The sequence below is a fragment of the Bison bison genome, unplaced genomic scaffold, assembly GCF_000754665.1.
Source record: "Bison bison bison isolate TAMUID 2011002044 unplaced genomic scaffold, Bison_UMD1.0 scf7180017864280, whole genome shotgun sequence".
NCBI lineage: Eukaryota > Metazoa > Chordata > Mammalia > Artiodactyla > Bovidae > Bison > Bison bison.
The window spans coordinates 6,033,861-6,049,433 of record NW_011494852.1 but is presented as its reverse complement, the minus strand read 5'-3'; the positions used below and the strand labels follow the sequence as shown (position 1 = coordinate 6,049,433).

Here is a 15,573-nt window from a genome sequence, read left to right as displayed (position 1 = left end):
CTCCTCCCCCCCCCCCCCCCCCCCCCGCAACGGCCAATCCCTTCCCGCAAACCCCCAGGACACTCCCCAATCACACCCGCTTAGATCACACAGGCATACAGGATGGATTCTTGCCAAAAAACCAAACCAAGTCAGGACACAAACACAATATTCCGTCCTGTTTCTGAGAAAGCCTCCGGATCTGACGACCAGTTTATACAAAATACAAGGGACAGAGAAAGGAGTTGAGTGCAGTGTGGGCAAGGAACTGCCCCAATTCAGCTGAAATGGCCTGGTTTTGTCAATAATGGTGAGGGGGGAAAATGGCTGGAAGTGGATGGCGTTGACACTGGCTGATGAGGACACAGGGATTCATTATGTCCTAATTCTGAGGATGTCTGTGGAACTTCCAAAGCAAAGAGAGACACCAGACAGAAACTATCAGGTATATGGAAGAGAGAAACAGTCTCATGGGGCTGGTGGTTAAAGCAAAGATGCCCGGGTCCCATCCTCCAGACGCATGACTGGCTCGGGGGGGCAGGGCCTGAGCCAGTGCCTGCATTTTCACATGGGACCGTTAGGTGGTCCTTCTATGATGGCAGAAATCGAAAACAGTCTGAATGCATCCAAAGAGTGGCTGGCTGAGTGAGTCCTGGGGCTTCCCTGGTGGCTCAGACGGTAAAGAGTCTGCCTGCAACGCAGAAGTGAAAGTGAAAGTTGCTCAGTCGTGTCCGACTCTTTGTGACCCCATGGACTGTACAGTCCATGGAATTCTCCAAACAAGAATACTGGAGTGGGTAGCCTTTCCCTTCTCCAGGGGATCCTCCCAATCCAGGGATAGAACCCAGGTCTCCGGCATTGCAGGCAGATTCTTTACCAGCTTAGCCACAGGGAAGCCCAGTGCAGGAGACCCCGGTTCAATCCCTGGGTTAGGGAGATCCCCTGGAGAAGGACATGGCAACCCACTCCAGTATTCTGGGCGAATCCCAACCTGAGGAGCCTGGTGGCCTACAGTCCGTGGGGGTCACAAAGAGTAGGACACGACTGTGCGACTAACACTTCTCACTAAGTGAGTCCTAGGACAGAGCAAACAGGAGGGGCTGAGCCTCTCCCAGGGAGGCAAAGGCGGGCTCCTTTATTTCTAACTCCTGGCTCCAAGAACAGCACAGTGAAACCCCGAATGCCCTTCCCCAAGATCCACCCACTGTTAATGGTTATGCCACACTTACTTCCTGCATTTGTGCGTGTTTCCTTCCCTAACCATTGGGGAAGGGAATGTACCAACATCCTGGTACTTCACCCATGAGTACTTTACGACACGTCTCCAGAAAGGAAAGAGATGCTCCTACATATTTCCTACACAATATTGTCCTCAGGCAAGTTGACGCTGACATGCTATTATCGTCTAATAGACAACCACCTGGAAATTTCCCCCATTCTCTAAATAACATCCTTTATAGCTGCTGTTTTCTATCTTGGATTCACTATTTATGCTTCTTGAAAATGCTTTTATATAAACAGTTTCAAATAGGCCCCAAAGCAGAGAAAAGAGCATCATGGGTCATGAACCCATCACCCGTTTCAACACCTTTCAACACACTTCAACATACCTTGGGGTTCCTGCCCTGTGATCTCTCTGGTTTTTAATTCTCCTGAGCACTCTTTTCCTTCACATTTAAAAAAAAACCCTTACTTTTGGCTGCTCTGGGTTTTCGCTGCTGTGCATGGGCTATTCTCTAGTTGCGGTGCGAGGGCTTCTCACTGTGCTGGCTTCTCCTGTGGTGGTGCGCAGGCTCTAGGCGCACGGGCTTCAGTAGTCGCAGCACATGGGCTCAGCAGCTGTGGCTCCCCGGCTCTAGAGCACAGGCTTAGTAGTTGTGGTGCATGGCGTTTGCCATGCGCATTTGAGATCTTCCTGTACCAGGGATCAAACCCAAGTCTCCTGCACTGGTAGGAGAATTCTTTACAATTGAGCCAATAGGGAAGCCCCTTCTCCTTTACTTTTTAAAAACAGCTTACTGCAGGGGACATCCCTGATGGTCCCGTGATTAAGACTCTCTACTTCCACTGCAAGGGGCATAGGTTCAATCCCTGGTCAGGGAACTAAGATCCCATATGCTTGGGGACACTAAGCCCCTGAGCCACAACTAGAGAAGCCTGAGTGCTGCAACTTAGCCCTGATGCAACCAAATTAATTAATTAATTAAAAAGAAAGCAAGGGCACAGGCTGAGGGGTCAGGGCCATGGGAAAGAGGAGGTGTCTGATCCAGACTAAGGGATATGAGGGAGGGCTTCCTAGAGGAGGGACTGCAAAGCTGAGGCCTAAAAGATGAAAAATGAGCCAGAAGAATATATCCTTATCTGTCAGGGTTTCACAGATGAGGAAACCGAGGCTGAGAAAGGTAAAGGTGCTTGCCCAAGGACACGTGGGATGGAAATGGTAGAGACAGCCAGCTGTCTTATGGTCTGTTTTCTCTTTCTCCATAATAATAGATCCCAAATTTCAGCCGTGCACAGGTCCTCATTCCCCAGCCTGCCCTGTAGCAAAGTGTGGCCATGACACTCAGGCCAATGGGATGTAAGTGCAGGGGGAAGGTGAGGCTATGGAAAGCATCCTTCAAGTGGGGGTGGGGTGGGGTGGGTGTCCGTCTCTACCTGCGGGCAGAGCTGGACGTGATGGCCAGAGCTCTGGCAGCCCAACTGTGAGGGTGAGGTCCCCAGGAAGGGCAGAGCAGTAGGGGAAGGAACCTGACCCTAATCAGAAATGATCACCCCAGAAATTTTTACTACCCACCAGCCTCACTGCCCACCCCTGGAATTTTCACTGCATAAAACCTTGTTTAAGTCACTGGATTTTCTGCCACTTGTAGCCCAAGTACATCTAAGTACAACTGGGATCACTACACTTCCGCACTAAAATAGTAACAGGGAGCACTCTCTGTTGATGGCATGTTCTGTGATGACAAGTTTTATAAACAGTTTTCATAGATTCCTCCCTGTGGCCCTAGGCAGTGGGTACAGTCTCGTTCCTGTTTTGTAGACAAGCTAGCTGGGGGCATCAGAGAGATGAAGACATTTGCCCAGGACTGCACAGTGAGCAAGTGACAGGGAGGATGTGAACCCTGGCCTCCCCCGATCCTGGAACCTGAGTGTGTCCCCCTTTAAAGCCTCGAGGCCGTGCTCGCTTTGGCAGCACATACACTAAAAGCGGGTGGACAGGGAGGATTAGCATAGCCCCTGCAGAAGGATGACATTCAAATTCGTGAAGTGCTCCATATTTTTTAAGCAATTTTCCTCCAATTAGAAAGTAAATTAAAAAGAAAACACATCTTCCTTCTTAGAAAAAGGCCCAGTTTGACAAAAAAAAAAAAAGAAAAGGTAATGTTGACAAAGAGGCTGAGTGGGCTTCCCAGGTGCCTCTGTGGTAAAAACCCATATGCCAATGCAACAGACATGGGTTTGATCCCTGGGTCGGGAAGATCCCCTAGGGGAGGAAACTGTAACCCACTCCAGTACTCTTGCCTGGAGAATCCCATGGACAGAGGAGCCTCGTGGGCTCCAGTCCATGGGGTCACAAAGAGTCAGACACGGCTGAGCACAGCAGTATAGAGGCACAAGTAAAATATAGTAAGCTAGAAAAAACAAAAAGCTTCAATGCCCTCTGTGGATCCTTCCAGAACAGAGAAGGGAGTGGGATCTGCTGGGGTTGAGTGGAAGGCGCCTACCTTCATAGGCCTTGGCTGCGTTCACCAGGCTGGACCACTCGAGGCCAGCAGCTGTGTCAGGGAGCGGCATCATTCCCGGGTCCAGACGCCGCAGGGGCCGGTCCCGCCCGTCGGCCAGTGAGAGCTCGGAGGCTGAGATGGTGGCTGGGTGGGGAGAGGATGGGTGTGAGTGACAGCGTGGGAGAAATAAAGAAATGAACACGTTCCTTTACACTTCCCATACAATTATGTAACGTTACATAACTGTTACACTTATATATAATTAAATGAATAAATTATATTTATTAGATGATAAATGCCAAGGAAAACAACCAGCAGGGTAAGGGGGTAGGAGTCTTGGATATTTATGTGGGTATGATTTGAAATGGGGCACCGGGGAGGCCTCGTGGAGAAGATGGCCTTTTGTACAAAACTCAGAAGGAGGCGAGGCTGTTGGGGTGTGGCCAGGGGGTACACCTTGGGAGAAGAGCATTCTGGGCAGATGAACCAACCAGTGAGAAATCAATCCCTAAAGCGGGAACGTGCCTGGACGTTTAAGAAACACCAAGGAGGGTACTCCTGTAGATGTCCAGTGGCTGAGACTCCATGTTTCCACTGCAGGGGACCTAGATTCGATGCCTTGTCAGGGAACTAAATCCCACATGCCACAACTAAGACCCGGCACAGACAAACTTACAAAAAAAGAGGAGGCCCGCGTGGCCGGGACAGAAGGTGCTGACAGGGCTGGATGGCGCAGGGCCCCTGGGGGCTATGACAAGAACCGTATCGCTTCCCTGAGTGAGATGGAGCCAGAGGAGGGTTCTGAGCTGTTGCAGGTATCCACTGAGTCCCTCCAGCTTTGTGTGTGGGGATTAGGGAGGCTGTGAGGAGGCTCCTGGGACGGTCCAGGAGGGAGATGAAGGCAGACAGGACCCGGTACGGCTGGAGGGACAAGGTCCTGGGTCTGCCTGGCAGGTGGGGCCAAAAGCATTCCCTGAGGGTGGACGTGGGTGTGAGACAGAGGGGCCTCTGGGAGGACTTCAGGATCTGGGAGCTGGCACTGAGTTGGGAGGGCTGAGGGCGGGACCAGAAGGGAGGCTTCTGGAGGTGTGAGTGTGAGATGCCTGAGACACCCGCACGGAGCCGTGGGTGGCGTGCAGACCATGTGCGTCTGGAGCAGAGGGCAGAGTGCCAGGCTGCAGACAGATCGTGGAGCTCTGGGGTATGGCTGGGGTTTAGGGTCACTGTGGGGAGACCTGGTGGGTTCAGGCATGACATGACAAGCAGAGAAAGAGTCTCGGGGTGCTGGAAGGGATGGAAGGCACCAGCAGCGTGTCAACGGTGACATCTGCTGCAGAGATGGAGGCCTCCTGTGGGGCTTAGGCCCTGACTCGCTGGGGCCTCACAGACCCTACAGGGGAGGGCAGAGGGCGACGGTGAAGCACGGAGGTCAGGCGGTGACTCCGGCAAGAAAGGCTGGGCCTGCTCCATGTACCCCAGGCTCATCCTCTTGCCGGGCACCACACCGGGTACTACAGCGATCATCTCTTAGCCCCCACTCCCCCAAATTAGCCAGGAGGGAAGAGCTACTATGACCCTGTGTGACAGAGCGGGTGACTGGGGCTCAGAGCAGGAAGCTAGCTGCCTTGCACCCTCTCTCTCGCTGGTGGGGGCACCTGATTTTAACACGTGGGGCCTGACGCTGACCCAGCCCCATGCGGCATTGGTCTTGAGAGGCTCCCTGTTCATGTCTTAGTTCAGAGACAAAAACCTGACTGATGAGAGGTTAGAATGCTCTCTCCTGGCGACAAAACACTGACAATAAATACATCAACAGCTAGAGTGTTTTTCAGCGCTTACTGCATATCAGGCCCTGAGTTTGGTGTTTCCCATGTACTAGCTTGATTCTCGGATTAACTCACTGAGGTGGGTGCTTTTTCTATAGGCACAGGGAGGTTACAGCTGTGAGGTCAGGACCTGACCACAATCTCGGGCCACCCGGCTCTCAGGATGCGAGGTGCTAGTTGGCAAGTGAATGAATGCTCAGGGGAATGGATGAGAAGGCAGGCTGAAGGAGGTCCTCGATCCCCACGCTCCCATTTCCAGCCTCCTAGTGTCTCACAGCCGAGCAGGTGGGGACTGCGGGAGCAGCTGCCTCTGCCACGCCAGTCATCTCAGGCACTGCCTCGTGAGAGGCTCCTTGGCCTTGAGGGCTCTTCATCAGCGGAGCCTGGGACCGGGCTGACAGCCCCTCTTCAGCCCCGACGTGGCTTGGGAAGGGCTCTCGAGCAGGCGTGGAGATGTGGAAAGGCCTGGGGCCCCAGCCAGATGGGACTCTCAGGTTCAGGAGGACAGGAGAGTCAGATGGGCACAGAGAAGGATATGTGTGTGTGTGTGTGTCTGTGTGTGTATTTCATGAGAGAGAGGGCGCTGGGCTGCGGTCACTGTAAGGACCCAAACAACCCTGGGCCCTGCTCTTAGGGAGTCTCCAGTCCAGCGGGGGAGACAGACTCATTCCCACACAGTGACCACCGGGAGAGAGAGGGGCTGTGATGGGGAAACACAAGGCTGAGACAGCATGACGGGACGGGAGGGAGCCGGGGCAAGGGGTGCCCAGAGGAGCTGCCTGACAGCCTGGTTAGGGAGAGGACTTCCTGGAGGAGGCAGCATCTTTGACACAACTTAAAGTACAGGTAGAGCCAGGCAGGCGCTCTGTCTGTCTGTCTGTCTGTCTGTGATCTCTGTGCACCCTCCTGCCCTGGCCCGTCTCTTGCCTTCTCACCATGTGTCAAATGCCTCCTCGTGCCAGGCCCTGCCTTTGGCACAGACAGGGCAGTGGAGGCGAGAGGCTGATGAAGGAGACACAGAGTGAAGATCAGGGAAGCAAGAGAAACCGCCGGGAAGCTCAGTGCCACCAGGGCAGAGGTGCTGTGTGCCCCCCACTGCTGGGTGCCCAGAGCCTACAGCAGAGCCTGGCCCAGACCAGGGGCTGGAGACAGTGGGAAGAAGGCAACGGAGGGGCAGAACAGGGGCTCTGGAGTTTAAACTGGGAGGGAGGATCCAGCCTGGGGCTTCTGGGAGACTCCAGCAAAGAGCCAGATCTGAGCGAAGCCCTAAAGGGGAAGCGGGAGTCAGGGCCAGCACGGGGCTGGGAGAGCAGCATGGCGGGCAGGGGGAGTCACTTGGAATACCCCGAGGAGAGAGTGGGCCAGGGGGTTCTCACGGAGGCGCTGAGGAAGGGCCCTAGGGAGGAGCCCCAGAATACCAGGGCAAGGTCTACGGACCCAGATACGAGGTCAATGAGAAGCTGTGGAAGAATTTTAAGGGGGGAGACAGAAGCCCTCAAAAAAAAGTCCCTGAGCCTCCATCCCACCCTCTGTGGTGTACAAAAGGGCTCCATCAGATGCTACAGGGCACAGTCCCTCAGCTGAAACCTGGGGTGGGCACATCTCTGAAGTCAAAGTTTGTGGCGATCTGACAAAGTAATGACATACTCTATACATGCACATACACCCAGAAAGGTTGGCAGCGGCCCCCATTCAACACACCCGTGTTCCTCAACTCAGCAACAGACGCTTCATGCCGAGTGGGGTGAAGAAGGGCCATGAACAGCCGTATATCCGTCTAGGTCGGGCACTGCCGGGGGCGCCTGGCCCAGACTTCTGCCCTGCCTTCTGGTCTCAGAGCCTCTGAGGTTGCGGATAGAGGGTTACAGTGCGGACTGAAGGACAGCTCACCCCAGCCAGCGCGCAACCGTGTACATAGCACTTCCTTCAGTAAATATTTGCTGATGGTGGTCACACCACTGTATCCCCTCCTGCTGAGAGCTGGCAGGCCTGGATGAAGTCATGTATGTGAAGACAGGAACCTCCATGGTGGCCCAGTGGTTGAGACTCTGTGCTCCCAATGCAGGGGGCTCAGGTTTGATCCCTGGTCAGGGAACTAGAGCCCAAATGCCACAACTAAGAGTTTACAGGCTGTAACTAAAGATCCTGCATGCTGCAACTAAGACCCGGAGCACCCAAATAAATACATAAATAAAAATAAATATTAAAAAAAAATTCATGAGGTAATCTGTTTGGTGCTGCAACAGGGAGCTGGGGAAGGGGCACATATAATGGAAACCCTGATCCTCAAGGCCCTAGTAATGAGCTTCCAGTCTGGAGACACCTAGAGAGACTAATGCCCTCTCTCTGGTCTCAGATGACCTCAATCCTTGGGGGCCCCCCATTCCTAGGTGACTGATGCTTGGCCAACAATTCCTTGCTCTGAGGGTGACACCCAATGTGCTGAACCACTGCAGTCCCCGGATGCTCCCATGTACTTCAGTTCCCACCCTCACCTGACTTTGACACTGATGACCCATGGCCTTTGACCTCGAGGTGATCCACATGCTCATGCCCTCCTGCTCCCCCCCCCCACAACCAGCCTCCAGGTTCCCGGGCTCACATTTCTTCTCGGGGAAGCTGTTGCTAGCGGTGGTGGGGACAGGGCCAGGGCCGCCAGGTGGGTGGGGGTGCTGGTGTTGGCGGCCCTGGCCCTGTCAGCGTGCTGGAGGGGAAGGCGCAGGTGCTGGTGAAGAGCACGTCGCTGGGCAGGCCCGGCTCCAGGCCGGCAGGGTTGGCGAAGCTGGGCTCCCGACGCCCACTGCACAGACTCTCATCTGACAGCGTCCGCTGCAGGCTCTTCTGTGGAGACTGCTGCCAGGACAGGGGTGTGGTCACGGCCAGGCCCATGGTTACTGCCCTCGGATGCTTCTTCCCCACCATCTGCAGTCCTCACCCACCCAGCATCCATTTCTGCCCAAAGTACCCCACTTCTCTCTGAGGATTCCTCCTCCCCTCTTTGCAGCCCACTTGGGTCTGGAGGGCCGACCCCACTCTCCAGCTCCAGGGGAGGTAGGGAAGGTGGGGTGACCTCAGCTAGAGCAGGAGACCCAGGTGTTGGTGGGGACCACCTGGGACGAGTGCTGGCTCCCCCCAGAGCTGGTGGGAGGGAAACCCTGCAGAGACTGGGGCCACCCAGGTCCCAACAAGAGTGCACCTGCCCAAGCGCCTGGCCCACCAGGGGAGGCAGAGACGAGAGGGACAGAGAACACCTGCTGTTTTGGCCTCCCCCACCTCTGGGTCACAGGAGCCCAAGTGCCCCCTGAGCACTCCCCTCCATTCCTGGTCCTGTGGTCTGGGCAGGCAGGTGCTGCTTCCACCCTGCGCTCAGGGAAAAGGATATGAGAGCGGTCCAGTGGGTATAAAGCCCCAGTGAGCCTGCCAGGCTGGCTCACACTGTGATCCTATCCCTGACCAACGTGACATCCTGACTCCTGGCTGCAGGGGCACACGCACACTCCAATAGGCTGGTAGGTGCCGCGGGCAGGAAGAGGCTGGAGCGAGTGCAGGGAGCCGCCCCGGCCCAGCCCCGCCTCCCTCTGCCTGTCTGATTGCATGCACAGGAGCATGGGTGTGTGCCTGGTGGGGGCAGCCTCTACGTACGCCTGTGTCTCTCTCCTGCTCGGGCGCCAGGTTGTCCATGATGATGAGTTTCTTTAGGTCATCTTCGATGGTGGACTTGTAGTTCTTCCGTGGGGAGCGGAGGTCTCGGAGGGAGGCCCTCAACCGCGGCTGCCCGAAGACGTTTTTCGTGCTGCTGTCTACCTGCCTGGAAGGAGAAGGTCACAGTCAGAAGGGTCTTGGGAGGCTTGAGTCACTTCTCAAAGCCATTCTGACCCCAGGGAGCCAACCGCCACTGGATGAGTGACCACGGCGTCCTCACGTCACCCGGTGAAGATGGACAGAGATGAGACCTGGGTTATCGTCTCCACTTGCCCACCCCCCAGATGTGTCCTGGAAACCCACTCTGTGCCGTGTGTGTGCTCAGCAGCGGGAATACAGCAGTGAACGTGGAGCAGACCCGTCAGAGACTGACCGTGAATAAATGAGCGGGAGACCCCACAGTGCGAGGTGGAGAGAGGTATTCTGAAGAGAAATAAAGCTGGGTAAAAGGATAGGGGTCTCTGGGGATGGAGGCTGGGTTTTCTTGTCATCTTTTGGCAGTGCCACATGGCACGGAGATCTTAGTTCCCTGCTCAGGGATCAAACCCGTGCCCCCTACACTGGAAGCATGGAGTCTCAACCACTGGACCACCAGGGAAGCCCCAAGGCAGGCTTTTCTAAGGGGATGACATCTGAGCAGAAAGGGAAGAAGGCAGGAATCTGCTGGTAGAAGAGGATGCCAGATAGAGGGATCAGCGAGTGTTGGGCTGAGGCGTGTGAACAAGCCTGGTGAGTTTACAGAGGCGTAGGGGGCAAGACGGTGAGGGGGAGGAGGGGAGGCCTGGGAGGGGCTGGGGCAGGTGTTCAGGAACTTATGAGCCACAGAGGGGTCTCAGGATTGTATCTGGAGAGTCTGAGCTGTTGAGTGACTGGTCCTGATTTGTGCTTTAGAAGAGTTGTGGACAGAGACATCACCCTCATGGCAACAAGGAGACAGGAAACTCCAGAGTTGTTCAGGTGGAAAACAGGGATGGTGTGGAGCAGGGACTCCAGCCACAGAAGAGGGAGAGGGTCCCACAGAGTTAGACTCCCCTGGGGGACCGGTCCCTTTGGGCCAGGGCTGGGCCACAGACAGCAGACCTCTGGCCTGGGCGCTCCAGGGCCTGGCACCAGATCCCCCTCACTCTGCTTTCCATCACGTGGGGTGGGCTCACGCATCACAGGGTGGCTGGGAGGACCCAGAAGACGAGGCACAAGGGCTTAGAGCAGCCTCTGACTGCTACTATTTGGCTTTTCTACTGGGTCTCCCATTTTCGTTGGGCTTCCTGGTGGCTCAGCTGGTAAAGAATCCTCCCGCAATGCGGGAGACCTGCATTTGACCTCTGGGTTAGGAAGAGCCCTTGGAGAGGGGAACGGCTACCCACTCCAGTGTTGTGGCCTGGAGAATTCCATGGACTATATAGTTCACGGGGTCACAAAGAGTCGGACATGACTGAACAACTTCCAATCTTGTTTCAGAAGCTGATTTGTGAGCCAGGTCACTCTGATCACCACACTCTTCTTTAGCATTCCCAAAGCTGACCCAGGGCTGCCTTCCAGAAGACTCTATGATCTAAAAGTCACTGAGGCACAGTCTGGGGTTAAGAGCAGGAGCCCTGGTGGGCAGACAGGTCTGGCTCTGAGTCTAGACTGCCTGTTCCTGCTGTGGGACCCTGGGCAAGTCACACCACCTCTCTGATCCTTGGTTTACAGGAAAACACAGTGACCTTACTACATTTTGGAATTTGCTGCAAACTGCCTGGCCAGCACCTCACCGGGCGGACGCTGGGGACATGAGAGCTGCTCTTCTGACCGTTTCTCTGGAGGTGCTGGGCACCCTGAGCTGCACACAGTCCCCTCCTATTGCTCCTTCCCATTCTGCAGGCACCACAGGCTGTCACCCCAGCTCCCTGGCCCAGGCTGGCTCCTGGGGGCTCTCTGTCCTCCACTCCTGGGACTTCCCCTGCAGTCTCCTCTTGCCTTCTGAGTCTGGCCCAGCCTTTGGGATCAGGTCCTACTTTTCCAGCCAACACTGGATCCCTCATCTGAGGTGTTGCCACCCTCTCCCCCCAGGAAAGAAATAATGACAGCCAACAGAAGCACAGAGCCGGGTGCTATCTACCAGTCCGAGGGCTCCATGTGAGCTAACCTGTGACATCTACAGAGCAGCCCTCCCTGGGAGCCACTGTTAATTGGCATCTCCACTTTACAGGTGGGAAACTGAGATACAGAGAGGTTAAAGTAACTGTCCACAGTCACACAGCCTGGGAGCAGAGGAGTTAGGATTCCAGTCCAGGCCACCGGGCTGCAGCGCCCACAGGCATCACGACAGTGCTTGGCTGTCACGTTTCTATCAAAGAGATGGTGTATGAAAGATGTATAGTATGTGAAACATAATCACATTGGGTGCAATAATATGCTTTTATAGGGACTTTCCTGGTGGTCCCATGGTTAAATATCCACCTTCCCATGCAGGGGACGTGGGTTCAATTACTGGTCGGGGAACTAAGATTCCCATATGCTGCAGGGCAACTGAACCCAGGAACCATAACTAAAGAGAAACACAGGCACCCCAACTGGAGAAGCTCACATGCCCCAACAAAGATCCCACGTGCTAAGACCAGACACAGCCAAATAAATTAATAAATATTTTTTAAAAAGCTTTTATACATTAAAAAATAAATCCTGGAAGAAATTATGAACAATGATTACTTCTGGGAAGTAGGAGTCATATTAGAAGGTGGAAAAATGAGACTTTCACTTTTCATCTGATAAAAACACCCTTCTTAACTGGTTGAATTTATTTTGCTATCATCATGTATTATGACAAAAATAATAATAAAAACTAGTTTAAAAAGAGCTGACACCCAGACTTCATCATTGTGTAACTCAAGAAAGAAAAAGAAACGAGTCTTTGAACTCAGGAAGAAATAAGATATCTTGGGCTCCTGAGGGTACTGAAGTCTATGTTTTTTATTTTTTCTCTTATTTTCTCAGCTGCCAGCCTTGGGGTTTCAACAAAGGAAGGAAGAGAGGGTGGTTAAGTTTTTTTTTTCTTGTTAGATCGTATTCCTTCTCAAATGAGAATTCCAGGGCTAGGGTAATTCTGGCTCCGTCATTTTTAGGCAAGTATGCTTTCTGGGCAAACGAAAAGCTTTCTATCCAAAAGAGAGAAACAGACAAAAGCAAGAAAGACACACACACACACCCCAGAGTACATGCCATTCCCCTGGGAGCTCAAAAGGGCCTCACCCTTGCCGCTTCCCTTTTGATTTTGCCATTTCCCAGAATCCCCTGCACAAGGGGCGCTGCCCATGAGGCTCCCCTCTGGGAAGGGTGTAAAATGACCTGCTGAAAATGTAAAACCGTGCACTCTCTCCACCCTAGGAGTTCTACATCTGGGAGTGTCCCCTTTAAGGTGCCAGGTGTGCGGGGACGCTTTGTGAAGTCCTGACTAGGGAGGAAACAGCACCGGCCAGCAGTGGCAGGGTGAGGCCCCGCAGGGAGGGCCAGCAGCACCCCAGAACAATCCCCTCCAGCTGCTGAAGACAAGAGAACTTGGTCCACATGACGTGGGAAGAGGTTTGCTCAGATACGTCATGGGAGTAAACAAGTTACGGGGACTTTCCTGGTGGTTCAGTGCCTAAGCCTCCACACTCCCAATGCAGGGGCCCAGGTTTGATCCCTGGTCAGGGAACTAGATCCCACATGTGGCAACTGAGAGTTTGCATGCCACAACTAAAGATCCTGTGTGCCACAACTAAGACCTGGTGCAGCCAAATAAATATTAAAAAAAAAAGTGGTATGTATGGTGTGAAACCATTTTTAGGAAACAAAACTCACACACAGCTTATGCTGTGCTGTGCTCAGTCACTCAGTTGTGTCCAACTCTGTGATCCCATAGCCTGTAGCCTGCCAGGCTCCTCGGTCCACGGAATTCTCCAGGCGAGAATACTAGAGTGGGTTGCCGTGCCCTTCTCCAGGGGATCTTCCCAATCCAGGGATCAAACCCAGGACTTCCCGCATTGCAGGCAGAATCTTTACTGTCTGAGCCACCAGGAAAGCCACACACAGCTTAGCGTGGTATATTCAAGTTTACTAAACTCTCAGCTCCTAAGGTGGATATGTGGGAGGGATTCTCTTTCTAAAAACATTCCTTGCCACAGCCCACCAGGTCCAAAACAATCTGTTCTACCCTGCCTCAGCCCTCACCTCCTCCCATACAGGCTTCCCAAGGTTCCTGAAACACGCCAGGGAAGTCCCTGCCTCAGGGCCTTTGCACCGGCTGTTCTGTCTGCCCAGAGCAACCTCCCCAGCATTCCCCGCAAATGGCAGCTTCTCATCCACCCAGCTTCACTCAAATGTCACCTCCTCAGAGAGGCCTTCCCTGACACTCCACCTTTTGTGGCTGCCTCCCAGTCCAGGTGAGCTACCTCACACTCTCCTGTGCTACTTCTTCACTGTCTTCATCTCCCAGTGATTCATCCTGTGTAACTGTTTTGGGGTCCCACTCCTCCCACCTCACCTGCAGTCTTGTGTTTACGTCCAGGGTGGGGATGAGGCCAGCAGGCACACCGACTGAGTTATTAACTGTGTATCACACAGAACTGACCTTCCTTCCAACCCATCAGCTGACCTCCCTACCCATCTCCTTCCTTCTTTCCAACCTCCCTTCTGCTCTCCCTTCCTTTCCCAGCAAGCTTAAATGATTTCCATAAACCAGGAGAAAGTATAGAGGACTTCCCTGGTGGTCCAGTGTTTAAGAATCTGTCTGCCAATGCTGTGGACATGGGTTTTCTCCCTGGTCTGGGAAGATCCCACATGCCACGGAGCAACTAAGCCTGTGTACCACAATTGCTGAGGCCCACGCACCCCAGAGCCCATGCTTGCAGTAAGAGAAGCCACCACAATGAGAAGCCCTCGCACCGCAAGTAGAGAGTAGCCCCTTCTTGCTGCAACTAGAGAAAGCCAGTGCACAGCAATGAAGACCGAGCACAGCCAACAAAAATAAATAAATAAAAGGATACAGATACTTTAAAAAGTCAAGCCAGGAGAACACAAGCATTCCTTCCTTGCTCTATTTGGGTTCATTTGCTGAAACTATCTTCCCAGCTCTCAGGACCCCTAGGACTTGAGTGGGGCTCTCTTGATTCTCCAGCGGAGGGCTGGCTTCCTGGAAGAAATCCTGCTAGAACCTTCTTTCCGACCCTCAGCTCCACATCTATCTATACACTGCAAGTTCCACATGGCCTGACACTGTTAGTGGGCAGCTATGACATGTCTAAAAGGAATAAAATATGATGAAATTCAGTTTGGAGAGTCAAACTCATCATTTTTGTCCACACTCTCTTTCTTCTGGGAGGATTTCCTAATGTATTGTCTAAACTGAAAATTCTAAGCAATAATTTAAGATGGCATTCATTCCAGGTTAAAAGAAAAAAAAAAAACCAAAAAACTGGGTTTGTGCACCTCTGATCTTTTTCCTCCTTCTCAAGATCTTTGGCCTTTATAAATGTTTAAATCTAATGACCTCTGAGGATAAAATGGACTCGACTCTGATTGTTAAAAAGAATGAGATCACCTTCTGTGTTCTGTCTAATATGGAGCTGTCGCCAAGCTGAGAAAAGAGCAAGTCAAAGAGGCTGCAGCACAGACAGGAGGTGACCCCATGGATAAAAAAAAGCGGGGGGCGGGAAGGAAACACACACACTCACGTGTGCTCAGTCGTGTTCAGAACATTTCTGTAAGGATGGACAAGAAATGAAACAATGGTTGCTCTGGGGAGGGGAGCTAGATGGCTGGGGGCCAGGGAAGGGAGTGAGGCCTGGTTTTCACGGCATACCCTTTTGAACTAGTTTGGTTTTTATCCTCTGCGTGTTTTACCATCGAACACACAAATGAAGAAAACACCCAGGAGGAGGTACCCTCTCTCAAAGTTCTGACTGACAGCCTTGGACAGAGTCCCTAATTTGCCCGTGTTGTTTGAACTTGCATTTGCCACACTGGGGAATTAAACCACTCACGTTAGAAAAGAAAGAGGGAGACAGAAAAATGACAAAGAAGGCCCTGTAGTTAGGAGCGGGACAACAGCAACTTCTTTTTCCCGTGATGGCTGGGCCAGGAGTGGAAGGCGACCAAAGGCTCTGACTTGGCTGGGCCTGATCCCAGATGACTGGGAGCTCTGGCCTCCAACCCGGGCAGCTCCCTTGGGGCTGGGTTAATTAAGCTAATTAGCACCACTGTCGGTTGGCCTGCCTGGGCTGGGGGTTCTGCCAGCCTCGCTGGCGAGGACACTCATCGAGTCTGCGCTTTGGGCGGCAGGCCGATTTTCCTGGAAGGCTGGCTGGGAGAGGCGGGGGGGG

The 15,573-nt window shown here is 53.4% G+C and overlaps 1 protein-coding gene across 1 annotated transcript in view; it reads right to left on the bottom strand.

The window, feature by feature from the left end:
* SIPA1L3 (signal-induced proliferation-associated 1 like 3) overlaps nucleotides 1–15,573 on the bottom strand; it is a 255,414-nt gene that overhangs the window by 5,074 nt on the left and 234,767 nt on the right. Inside the window, 4 exon segments of the mRNA XM_010849306.1 lie at nucleotides 3,705–3,848; nucleotides 8,133–8,220; nucleotides 8,222–8,383; nucleotides 9,173–9,338. Coding sequence (XP_010847608.1) covers nucleotides 3,705–3,848; nucleotides 8,133–8,220; nucleotides 8,222–8,383; nucleotides 9,173–9,338 — 560 coding nt within the window.